At 44.2% G+C, this 13,429-nt stretch overlaps 1 protein-coding gene across 1 annotated transcript in view; it reads left to right on the top strand.

Annotated features, from left to right (window-relative positions):
- Nucleotides 1–2,087: 2,087 nt before the first annotated feature.
- Nucleotides 2,088–13,429, top strand: part of LOC142657804 (very-long-chain enoyl-CoA reductase-like) — a 74,681-nt gene continuing 63,339 nt past the window's right edge. The window contains exon 1 of the mRNA XM_075833189.1: nt 2,088–2,346. Within this exon, the coding sequence (XP_075689304.1) occupies nt 2,275–2,346 (72 nt within the window). The 5' untranslated portion in view covers nt 2,088–2,274. The remainder of the gene's footprint in view (nt 2,347–13,429) is intronic.

The following is a 13,429-nucleotide window of genomic DNA, read 5'->3' as shown; positions in this document are numbered from 1 at the left end:
CTATTTACGGACGTAATACACGTTCGTGTGAATAAGGCCCAAGTATGCAGCGATTACGCACTGCAGGTCCAATTCTGAGTGTTTTTTCCCGCTCAGTATTTACGCAGCGTGTGGATGAGATTTGTCCAAGCTCATCCACTTTGGTGCTACTGTATTCTGCTGCGTTTTTTTCCATCCGCAATTCCGCTACGTGTGGACAACCCTTATTTAGATGAATGGAACTGATTTCTGCAACAAAATATGCCATGTGATTGCCTCCCCAGTTTATGTTTCAATGAGTCATCATTTGTGGCGTTTTTTTGACCGCAATTGTGGTTATCGTGGCAAAAACATGGTAATTTTGCAAAAATAGTGCAAGTTTTGCTGCATTTACAGTGATACTGACTCATGTAAACATATGCTAGGTAAATAGGCAGTGGCGTAACTACCGCAGTAGCAGCCATAGCGGCTGTTATGGAGCCTGCGGCATGAGGGGGCCCGTGCTGCCCCAAGCCCGATGGCGCTGCTATGGCTGCTACAGCGGTAGCGATGCCACATTCAATAATATCTGCGTCCTTAGGCCACATATAATATTGAAAACTATGGCAGATAAGGGAGGTATCAGCCTGATCTGCCATTCGCTAGGCTACAGGCAATGTTTGGCCTGCAACCTATCATGCGCAGGGACAAGATCCCTGTGCAGGCCGACGTGATGACGTCACTGGATCACGCCGGCCTACGCAAGAATTCCGCCGGCGTTGATTCGTTCCGTTCGCTTGTGGGGCCTAGTTGAGTATAGTTTTTTTTGTTTTATTTGTTTGTGGGGCGCTGTATGGCGCTATCTACAGAGGGGGGCTGTATGGCGGTATCTACAAGGGGGCTGTATGGCGCTATCTACAGAGGGGGGCTGTATGGCGCTATCTACAAGGGGGCAGTATGGTGCTATCTACAGGGGGGCTGTATGGCGCTATCTACAGGGGGCTGCATGGCGCAATCTACAGGGGGGCTGTATGGCGGTATCTACAAGGGGGCTGTATGGCGCTATCTACAGAGGGGGGCTGTATGGCGGTATCTACAATGGGGCAGTATGGTGCTATCTACAGGGGGGCTGTATGGTGCTATCTACAGGGGGCTGCATGGCGCAATCTACAGGGGGGCTGCATGGCGCTATCTACAGGGGGCCTGTATGGCGCTATCTACAGGGGTCTGTATGGCGCTATCTACAGGGGTCTGTATGGCGCTATCTACAGGAGCTGTATGGCGCTATCTACAGGGGGCTGTATGGCGCTATCTACAGGGCGCTGTATGGCGCTATCTACAGGGGGGCTGTATGGTGCTATCTACAAGCGGGAGGTGGGGGCGCTATCTACAAGCGGGAGGTGGGGGCGCTATCTACAAGTGGGAGGTTGGGTGTTATCTACAGGGGGCTGTATGCCACTATCTACAAGTAAAAGGTGGGGGGCTGTATGCCACTATCTACAAGGGGGAGAGGGGGGGGGCACAATCTACAGGGGGGCTGTATGGCAATATCTACAAGGGGGCTGTATGGCAATATATACAAGGGGGGCTGTATGGCACTGTCTACAAGATGGAAGGGGGCAACTATCTACAAGTGGGGTGTGACACTGTCTACAGGGGGGCTGTATGGCAGAATCTACAGGGGGCACTATCTACAAGTGTGTGGCACCCAGAGGAGGGGCCCCAGTCTTTTTTAGTTATGCCCCTGTGAATAAGGTTTGTTGTTGAGGATTTCGGCACAGATTTATATACGACGTGTGTGAACCTGGACATAGTTTTGTGTAATCAGGGTACCTGTCGCTATATCATGCTGCTGCAGGCATCATGAATGTGCTGACAGGTTCCCTTTAAGATATATTTTTTAAATCACATTTATTTAGAAAGAAAACGTAAAAGAATACCTATAAATATATAACAAAAAATCGTGAACGAAAAAAACTCCCAAAATATTTAATTCATGGGGTTACATAACATGCCCACAAAGTTACAAGCTGTTAAATAAGGGCACAGCAATATTGGTGAATAAGGCCCGGAATACAGCCGGTATTAAGGGGTTAACCCTCGTGCATACTGCTGTCAGTCAGCCTCCCAGTGCTGGCCGGCTTCCCGCTCACAGCCGCTGTGTAATAAGCTGTGTGATCCTCCCGGGATGAGGTGCAGGGCTGCTGATGCTCACTACATGAGGGCTGCCAATATATAACAGGATCCCCCCGCTCCCGGGTCAGGACTGGCTGCACGTCGTGTGTGGTGCTGGGGGCACCGGCTGCCTCTCTCTGCATGGCTTCCTGGCGAGGACTCCCTCATAGAGCAATCATGAGCAGCAACAGCAGCAGAATCAGTTTCTTTGAGGTAAGTGCCAGGATCTGCAGGACTGCAGCCTCCATATACAATCAGCAGAGATCTCCTCCACGCTGCACTCCACTGTACAGACAGACCTTGTATATATGACGCTCACTACATAGAATATACTGCAAGGGGCCGCTGATCACAAACTTTCCACTGCCGTACATCTGCGGTGCTGTGCACTTTTAACCAGTTCTGTTCCAGTAGTAGATCTCTGCAGTAAAGCTGGTGGAGGTTTTCTGCACAATGCGATCAATAATATCATGATAATCTGTGTGTTTGTGATTCTATAGGGGTCGGATATAGGAGCAGCTGAAATCTTTTTGTAGCAAAGGGAAACCTTCATCATTAATAGAAATGATGAGTGATTGCAATACCTCTGCTAGCTGCTGCGTTAATGGAAGTTAGTTGTTTGCGTTGTTACAATTAATTGCTGTATTTGAAATGATCAAAGATGTAGCATAATATATTGGCCCATGTATAATTTTTGAGATCATTGCGCCACATTTACTAATGTTGGCGTAGTGCCTTGCGGTATGTAAGTGTAGTGTGTTCCCCGAGATCGAATACTAAACTGAAAATACCTGTCCTAGTACACGGCGACTATTTTTTTTGCATTGAAAAGTGGTGAAAAATTGTAAATCGGTCGTGCACAGCGCAAGCTTGAAAGACACACTTCCTTTTCCAGACTATAGGGCTACACGGCGACTTTGGACACAACACCGATCGCATGGTGAAAGATCATGAAAGTGAATGTGGTCGCTTTGCGACATGCAAGCGGCTGCAACCACAACACCACAGTCACAAGAGGTCTAGCAACCAGATCCACTTTCATTACCTGCATTGCAGGCAGCGCGACACATCGATCTTCGGCCGTGCGACCTGTATCGCGACAAAGTCGCTGTATAGCACTAGCCTTAGGCCACTTCCACGTCTGCATATTTTGGTCAGTTTTTAGCATCCGTATTTATAAGCCAAATCCAGGAACGTAAACAGAAAATGTATAATGGATAGATTTCCACCTCTTTCAATGTTTTTGGTTCCACTCCTCGTTTTGGCTTAGATAGTTTTTCGCAGTGTTCGTCTGAGGTTTCCGATTCTCTGACAGAAACCTCAGCTGTATACCTCTGACAGATGCCACAGTAGAAACCTACAGTGGCATCCGTCGTATATAGGCTCCCATATAGTATAAAACGTATACCGTGTTATACGTTTGTCTACTGGATGCCTCTATATGAAATAGCGCAGTCTGCTGTGCTATTCCATACTTCAAAAAAGGTATCCCTGACGTATTCTGGCCCGATGGAGGCTGAAAAGACGCTCTTTGAGCCGGCATTGGGTGAATGGAGGTCTATGTATGTGTTTAACGTATACGTCGGGAGCTTTCCTGACACATACGGGCAGCCTACCCTGCAAACCCACTGTGAAAAGGACCTTACAAATACTAATGCGAAATATTGCCCAAAACACTGCCGCATTAAAGAGATCTTACAAAAATGTTGTAGGTGTCTGACATTGTGGTGGCGCCGTTGTTTTCAACGCAATTACACTACAAAAGTTTATAATTGCTTTGCTAAATGTGCCCCACTGTGTCTACGGCCATGTTAAAGGGAAAATGGGGCTGCTTTTTATAGAGCAGGGGGAGCTGAGCAGATTAATATATACAGTGGATATAAAAAGTCTACACACCCCTGTTTAAAATGCCAGGTTTTTGTCATGTTACAATATCAGTCCAAGATTAATTATTTCAGAACTTTTTCCACCTTTTAATGTGACCCATAATCTGTATAATTGTGTTGAAAAACAAACTGAAATCTTTTATGGTGGAAAAATAAAAATAAAGAACAAAAATAATGTGATTGCATAAATATGCACACCCTTAGGTCGGATTCACACGAGCGTGTGCAAAAAACGTGGCGTTTTGCACGTGCAAAAGGTCCATAACAGCTCCGTGTGTCAGCCCCGTATGATGCGTGGCTGCGTGACTTTCGCGTAGCCGCCATCATTATGACTCTGTTTGTAAACGGAAAAGCACGTGGTGCTTTTCTGTTTTCATTCATAGTTTTGACTACTGTAGCGCGCATGGCACGCGGAAGTGCGTCCGTGTGCCGTGCGCGGTTTTCACGCACCCATTGACTTCAATGGGTGCGTGATGCGCGAAAAACGGGCAAATATAGGACATGTCGTGAGTTTTACGTGAAAATCACTGACAGTCTGAATGGCCCCATTGACTAACATAGGTCCGTGCGAGGCGCATGAAAATCACGCGCGTTGCACGGACGTATTATACGTTAGTCTGAATAAGCCCTAAAACTAATACTTTGTTGAATTACCCTTTGACTTTATGACGCCATTCAGTCTTTTTGGGTAGAAGTCTATAAGCATGGCACATCTTGACTTGGCAATTGTTGCCCACTCTTCCTTGCAAAAGCGCTCCAGGGCATCTCCTGTGTACAGCCCTCTTCAGGTCACCCACAGGTTTTCAATGGGATTCAGGTCTGGGCTCAGGCTGGGCCATTCCAAAACTTTGATCTTCTTCTGGTGAAGCCATTCTTTTGTTGCTTTGGGTCGTTGTCGTGCTGAAAGGTGAAATTCCTCTGCATCTTTTTAGCAGGGACCTGCAGGTTTTGTGCCAATATTGACGGATATTTGGAACTGTTCATAATTCCCTTCACCTTGACTAAAGCCCCAGTTCCAGCAGCAGAAAAACAGCCCGAAAGCATAATGCTGCCTCCACCGCGCTCCATAATGCTGCCTCCATAATGCTGCCTCCACCACGCTCCATAATGCTGCTTCCACCACGCTCCATAATGCTGCCTCCACCACGCTCCATAATGCTGCCTCCATAATGCTGCCTCCACCACGCTCCATAATGCTGCCTCCACCACGCTCCATAATGCTGCCTCCACCACGCTCCATAATGCTGCCTCCACCACGCTCCATAATGCTGCCTCCACCACGCTCCATAATGCTGCCTCCACCACCCTCCATAATGCTGCCTCCACCACCCTCCATAATGCTGCCTCCACCATGCTTCACTGTGGGAATGGTGTTATTTTGGTGTTGTGCAGTATTGGCTTTGCGCCAAACGTACCTTCTGGAATTATGGCCAAAAAGTTCAACCTTGGTCTCATCAGACCATAACACGTTTTACCACATTGCTTTTGGCAGACTTGATGTAGGTCTTTGCAAAATATAGCCGGGCTTGGATATTTTTCTTTGTTAGAAAAGGCTTCTGTCTTGCCACCCTCCCACAGCCCAGACATATGAAGAATATGGGAGATTGTTGTCACATGCACTACACAACCCGTACCTGCCAGAAAGTCCTGCAGCTCCTTGAGTGTTGCTGTAGGGCTCTTGGTAGCCTCCCGGATAAATTTTCCAGTTGTCTTTTCAACAAGCTTTGAGCGATCTGCAGTTCTTGGTAATGTCACGGTTGTGCCAAATGTAATCCACCTCTTGATGACAGTCTTTACGGTGTTCCATGGTATATCTAATGCCTTGGAAATTTTTTGGTACCCTTCTTCCGACTGATGCCTTTCAACAATCCGATCCCTTTGATGTGTTGTAAGCTCTTTATGGACCATGGCTTTTGCTGTCACATACAATAAAGAAAATATCAGGAAAATCCTAATAGAACAGCTGAACTTTATATGGGGTTACACAGAATCACTTTAAATAATGGCAGCTGTGTACTGACTACTATTTAACATGAGTTTAAACGGGATTGGCTAATTCTGAACACAACCACATATAAGAGGATGTTCACACTTATGCAACCACATTATTGTAGTAGTTTTTTTTTTTTTTTTTTTTTAACATGAAAAAAAACCCTGGCATTTTAACAGGGATGTGTAGACTTTTTATATCCGCTGTATCTTTGTAGCAAAAAATTCAGTATAACGTATAATTTTATTCATTTACACCTCTGCTCCTTCTGGGCTTATGAGTCCAGTGGGCAGTCCTAATCACTGATTGACCTCTATCTTTGTAGTCCCTTATACAGGAAAGTCTATCAATTACTTAGTAGGACGGCCCACTGGACTCCTAATCCCAGAACAAGCAGAGGTTTAAATTAATAAATTGCAGGCTATACTGAGTCTTTTGCTACAAAAATATATATTCATTTGCTCCTCCTGCTCTATAACATGCTGCCTGCAGATTGGACGGCATTTTCAATGTGACAGGTTCCCTGTAAAGCGGATCTGTCAACTGAATATTCCGGCTAAGGAAGGGCAGCATATTACAGGAACAGATCGGTTCTCCTAATAGCCAAAACGACGCGAAAAAAATGTTGTGATAATTGGAGCAATGAAAGAATACACTGAAATCCCAGTTAGGGTGAAGTCACACGCGGCAGATTTTGTTGCAGAAATTTGTGCGACTGAAGATCCGTTCCAGTCATCTGAATGGAACTTGTAGAAATCCATGCACCTGCTGCAGAAACCACCACGTTCAGATGAATGGAGTTGATTTTCGGAGTCTGGTGTATTCATAAGTAGAGCGCTTTCTCATGCATACACCGCAGATACGAAGTTGCCTGTCAATCACTGCCGAGAGGGATGGGGAGAGCGCTCTACTCATGAATACGCTGGACTCTGAACTATGAATTTGCTGTATTCTTTGTTCGCTCCTATTAGCTGAATGGCACAAGATTTTTATTTTATTTTTTGTGTCATTTTGGCTAGTAGGAGAACGGACCTGTCCGTGAAATATTCTGCCCTTACCTAGAGCAGTGCAATAAGCTGACTGATGCGCTTTACGTGCCACCAATAACTTGTGTTTCTGTGTGGTGGAACTTAGGCTAGATTCCCAATTGTTTTTTGCAGTATGTTTGTTAAGGGGTTATTACCGTCACAGAAAGTGATGCATGTCGCTACAATATGCCATCACTTTCTGATTGGTGGGGTCTGACCTCTGGGAGCCCTGCCGATCCTGAGATTGACGTGGCTGTAGCACTAGTTTAGCATTGTGGCTGATTGACTGACTGTTTTTTTTTTTCCACCTACAACGGATGTGCAGGGAACTTCAGTACAGCTCCTATCATTAGAACAGAGCTATACTGCAGTTCCCTGCACAGCTGGGGGTCGGGAGCGATGCTGGGCAGGGTAAAACTTTGAAGGGGATACAATTCTGCATCTTCTACAATCTCCGGATAGGTTTGGGTCCTGAGAGTCAGACCACCACCGATCAGAAAGTGATGGCATTCCCTATCAGAGGTATGAATATTGAGAAAGTTAAGACAAAAAAATATCCAGTATGAAATGTTTGGTGGTCTAATCTCAAAGAAAAAAACGTGTTTTTTCTATTAATGAAAAACTGATTGAATTGATAAATGACGAATTGAAGGACCCAGAATTCTCCCGTGAATTTAGAAATAGTCTTCTGTTTAACGAAGAGGATACAAGTGTTTGGAACTATTTTCCTAAAATGGATATTCAGAGGGCAAAGTTAGTTTAAACAAATATCCTTGCCATTTGGAGATTCTGCCCAGTTAACAGACCCCATGGATCGGAAATCTGATTGTCTTCTAAAGAAGGCCTGGAGAGCATCCATATTTAGTATGACATCTAACATTGCAGTCACTTCAGTAGCCAGAACCCTCTATTTGGTTTGGCGAGCTAGAGAACCACCTTAAGAGAAAAACACCTAGGGACCAGTTGGCAGAATCAATTCCTCTCCTAAAAGCCGCAACCGGGTTTCTAGCAGATGCCTCGGCAAAATGTATCAGATTTGTGGCTAAAGAAGGGGCCCTTACCAGTGCTGCAAGAAGGTCTCTGGTTAAGATACTGGGAAAAAGGGGGACACCCACTAAAAAAATAGGCTTTGTAGCATTCCGTTCCATGGGGGATATTTTTTCGGCCCAGACCTAGACAAAATCTTAGACAGCGTCTGATTGAAAAAAGGATTTTGAGAGGATAATCTCACAAAAAGAAAATATCCCTTTCGTTCCCAGAGACATTAGAGGGGCAGGTAAAACAGGTCATTGGAGTTGCCCCAAAGGAGGGAGAAATAGAGGCTCCCTACTCCACCCAAATAATTTTAGACCAGAAAAGTGACTGTGACGCCAGGGTCGGAAGATGATTGCTAAAATTCTACAGTCCCTGGAACAAAATCACCCAAAACATATGGGGTACTAGACCTATTCTAAAACGGTTAACAAATACAGTTTTCAACCCTTCCTCCAGAGCTTTATTTTGACCACACAGCCCTCACATTTCCTAGAAAAGATGATGTTGGACAACATCTGAGACTTACACCAGAGAGGGGTAATATCTCCGGTACCACAGGATCAATGGGGAGTGGGTCACTACTCTTTAATTTTGGTAAAAAAGCCGAACAATTCATAATAATCCCGAAACCTCTCAACAATTGGATAATTTACAGGAGGTTCAAGATGGAATCGGTAACATCGACTACTTCCCTAATAAAGAAAGGGCCTACATGTGCACCCTAGGTTTTAAGGACGTTTACTACCACATCCCCATTCATCCTTCGTTTCTGAAGTTCCTAAGATTTGCAGTAAAATACTCGGCAGGCAAGATCGTTCATTACCAGTTTACAGCTCTCCCTTTCGGGATTTCATCTGCCCCAAGGGTATTTACCAAATTTATGATAAAAGTGATAGCATCATTTTGCAGACCGGGAATTATTGTAATCCCTTATCTGGATAACTTCCTGATTACTGCAAACACTCAAGATATCCTTTCCACTCAAGTAAAGCTAGTAATGTGCCAGCTAGCAGAGCTGGGTTGGATCATAAATTATCAGAAATCTGATCTGATTTCGCGCACTCAGACAAAATTTCTAGGTGTTCTACTAGACTCTACCTTCCAAATATTACTACCGAGGAAAAAGACTGAATGTTTTTGATATTGGAAATTAGATTCTAAAGGCCACCTCTTACAAAATAAGAGCGGCAATGAGTATGCAAGCCTCAGACCGGAGTACATTTTTTTGGACATCCAGCTAGCAGAACACAGGTGGGTGAAAAGATTAATGTCTGCAGCCTCAAGACTAAAATGCCCTTTACACCGGCCCACAGACATCGTTGATCGGCGCTCGTTTGCTCCTGTTACACAGAGCTATAGATGGGGATGAGTGGTCGTTACTCAGATCGCTTGTCCCCATACATTATCCTGTCGGCAGCGCTTCTCCCTGTTTGCACAGGGAGATGTGATGCGGTCAACAATAATAATATTTAACTTTCTTAAAACGATATGATCAGCAGATCGAGCGTTTGCTCGTTCATCTGCTGATCGCTGCTCTTTTTACACAGGGCAATTATCGGCAACGAGTGTTATATGAACGCTCGTCTGCGCGATAATTGCCCAGTGTAAAACCCCCTTAAAGCCAACCATTAGACAGACCTCTCCGCAGTGGGAGCTTGGCATTGTCCTCAGGGCTCTAACCAGACCTCCCTTCGAACCAATTGAAATCACCAACATTAAACGCTTGTCACTTTTTAACTGGTTCCCGACCGCTGACCAGCGGTCCGGGTCCTTAAAACCCGAGCCATATACTTTCTACAGCTCGGGTTTTAACTTGCTGCCCGCGCGATCGGGCAGCTGAATGTCGGGTCTCCGGCTGTCAGTGACTGCCGGGGACCCTGAGGAGAAGATAGAAGCAGCTTTCGCTGCTTCTGTCTTCTCTGATGACTTGTACACAGCGCTCCATGAACGCTGTGTATAGGAATAGAGGCACTGGCCGCGCCGCTGTCTCTATTCCTCCCGGTGTTCATGGGACTGGTCACATGATCTCCGGGTGCCATTACTGACAGACTGCTGCTGGGTCTTACTAGACCCAGCACAGCCCTATTTGGTGACAATCGTCACTATGAGAGGGCTGAATTCCCCTGTAACTGGGGCTGCTGTGTAGCATCAGTTACAGTGGAACAGATGGTGTAAAAGAAAGAAAAAAATATATATAAAGTTCCCCAAAGGTCTTTTTTGACCTTTGAGGGACAGACCATAGTAATAAAAAAATAAAAGTAAAGTAAAGTGCAAAAAAAAATTAATAATAAATACACATAAAATACCCACCCCAAAAAAAAACACGTTCCCCCCCCCCCCCGCCAATCATTGTTGTAACGCTAGCGCTGACCCAATTACCCTAATATAGACATGTAATATATTCAAATTTACGGTAGACAATGACTATCACAAATAAAAGGTCTATTTTAGGGTAATGCGATTGGAAGTGAAGAAAAACGGGACCACCGGCGCTGCTTGGATAGAAATATTTACACGACCATCTTGGTAGGTAGGTAGATAGAGGACTTTATTATTGACAGGGCTACGCGTTTTGACGCCGAACTGACCTCTTCCTCAGGCCAATGCAGACTGTGCGGTTCCTGCCTCATTTATACATCAGGGCAAGGATAATAGACCGCCAGAAGAAACGGGTCAAAGGTCACATAAACAATATTGTAAATTTAAAAAAACCTACACATATAGTGATTCGGTATAAGACCCGTTTCTTCTGGCAGTCTTTTTTCCTTGCCCTGATGTATAAATGAGGCAGGAACCGCACAGTCTGCATTGGCCTGAGGAAGACGTCAGTTCGGCGTCAAAACGCGTAGCCCTGTCAATAATAAAGTCCTCTATCTACCTACCTACCAAGATGGTCGTGTAAATATTTCTATCCAAGCAGCGCCGATGGTCCCGTTTTTCTTCACTTCCAATCGCACTACAGACCGACAGCAAACTTTGTTTGACTGTGATGTGGACCTGGCTGCAGCTTGTTAAGCCTTTCTGACACCTATGGTGTCCACCACCCGAGGTGAGCGTAATTGTCGCATCCATCCTCCTTTCATTATCCTATAAGATCCTTATTTGTCCTTTTGTGGCGCCGTGTCTCCTTTTTCTAATTTATTTAGTATTTTAGGGTAAAACTGTTATTACCCAAAAAAAAATAGCTGAAACGTAAAAAAGCTTATCTTTTTTTACTATTATTTTCACACTTTATGAATAAAAATTCTGAAATAGCAAAAAGGATGTGTATAAAAAACGATAAAAAAAGAAACCTGCATTGTCTACGGAAAAAACTTTGCAAAAATCACGTCGTTAGCCCAACAAATAAAAAAGTTATAGCCATTCAACGAACACGTGCTAAAAAGGGTTAAACGGTGTCTGGTCCTGAAGGCTCAAAATAGCCCGGTCCTGAACTGGTTAAAGTAGCCTTCTTTATATCTATAACCATGGCAAGGAGACTTGGTGAGATACAGGTGCTATCTACAGATGAACCATATCTTCAGATAACGGATGATCGCATTGTATTAAGACTAGATCCTAATTTTCTCCCGAAAGATGTCTCGAATTTTCATAGGAATCGGGAAATTGTTTTTCCTTCATTTAGTCAGTACCCAAAAAGAAGAAGAACTTCATTATCTTGATGTTAGAAGAGCAGTTTTACAATATTTACAGGTTACTGCAGATTGGCGGTCTAATTTTGGGGTAAAAATAAATTCCAGAATACATCAAAAGCTACTTTTTCTAGATGGATTAAAACTACAATTAATAACTGTTATTCTCTTGAGGGTAAATCTGTTCCTATAAACATCAAAACCCGTTCTACTACATCCACAGCTTCGTTGTGGGCAGAAAGGGGGGGCTCCTTAGACCAGGTTTGTAGTGCAGCTACCTGGGCTAGCTCCCTTACCTTTGCAAAACATAGGCTAAACCTTTCATTCCGGGAGAGACTTTGCCTTTGGCTGCAAAGTACTCCAGGTGGGAATCCCCGCCCTAAACCATCTCCTTTGGTATTCTCCTAGTATGCCGTCATGGGGGACAAAATGGAAAGTAAGAATTTAGTCAACCATGACACCATACATTTATCCACCCTACCTTCTTAGTGGTATGTGACATTAACATGCATATAGGATTAGCTAGTTCCTTCCGGTGTAGTGATATGGTATACCACGCTGGGGGGATGCTGCGGGTGAGGCCCTTTTTAACCTCTCTGTTCCTGTCCATACAGAGGTCAAGGGTTCATCTTCCTAGTGTGCCGTCATGGTGGACTCATGGAAACGGAATTACCAGTATATAGAACGCCTAACAAAAAGCGACACAACTATGTACATTACAGCACGTTTACAACTAAATGTAAATCCACAGACATTATGACCGCCCAATGGAGAAGTTTAGACGCATTGGTCCAGAGGAAATAGGTCACAAACCGCTTCATCTGCAGACAAAAAAAAAAAAGATTAAATCAATGTTGATCAACAACGTCTAAGTCGAGCACAAATATAAAAAACATTATTTTACATCATTAGGCTGTATACTCAGGTTCTCGTAGAATAAGGATCACAGTATCACAGAAAAATGTATGACCACCAGAGCGGCTCAAAAAAATTCCCCTGAGTAGACCATCAACCAACAAGAGAACCCACTTTAAAATCAATATTCAGCCCATGAGGGGATAAAGAATTCACTTTTTAAAAATCCACCCTAATTCCTTATGTTTGAGTCTGGCTATCCTATAGCCACCTCTCCTATATAATGGTATATGGATATGGTCAAAGACCCAAACTTTTAGGTCACTAAGTGTCTCACGGTGACAAAATGTTTTGAGACTGGAAGATCCAACCTCTTTGTCCGAATAGTAGATTGGAGTGGTTTCCCCCACACAAATTAATTTGCAGGGGCATTGTAACATATAAGTTACAAATGACGGAGAACATGTATGGAAATGTCTTATGTGGAAGACAGGATGTGTGAAGGAGTTACCATTAAACAATTGCCCACAATTCCGCATCTGGCTAAAAGGAAGGGATTCAATCATCCGTCGGGGGTGATGGCTGTTGAATCAAAATAGATTGCAGTCCGTGGCCTTACTAATCAGTGACCAACCTACCTGTAAACAGAAGTGTCAAGAAACTGCAAAGAAACATTGGATGCGTTCATCACGAGTTTGAGTTCCTAAATCAATGTTATTTAAAAAAAAAAATAGAACTCAAAATTGTCATCGACCCAGTCCAAACCACAAAAATATCATCTATGTATCTCCACCACTTCCGCACATGGCTGAAGTGGTGGGATACATAGATGTGGTGGTCTTCGAGGGCTGCCATAAACATATTGGCGTA

Source organism: Rhinoderma darwinii, chromosome 7, assembly GCF_050947455.1.
Source record: "Rhinoderma darwinii isolate aRhiDar2 chromosome 7, aRhiDar2.hap1, whole genome shotgun sequence".
In the NCBI taxonomy this organism is placed as follows: Eukaryota; Metazoa; Chordata; class Amphibia; order Anura; family Rhinodermatidae; genus Rhinoderma; species Rhinoderma darwinii.
The sequence above is the reverse complement of the archived record's forward strand: the minus strand, read 5'-3'. Positions and strand labels throughout refer to the sequence as shown.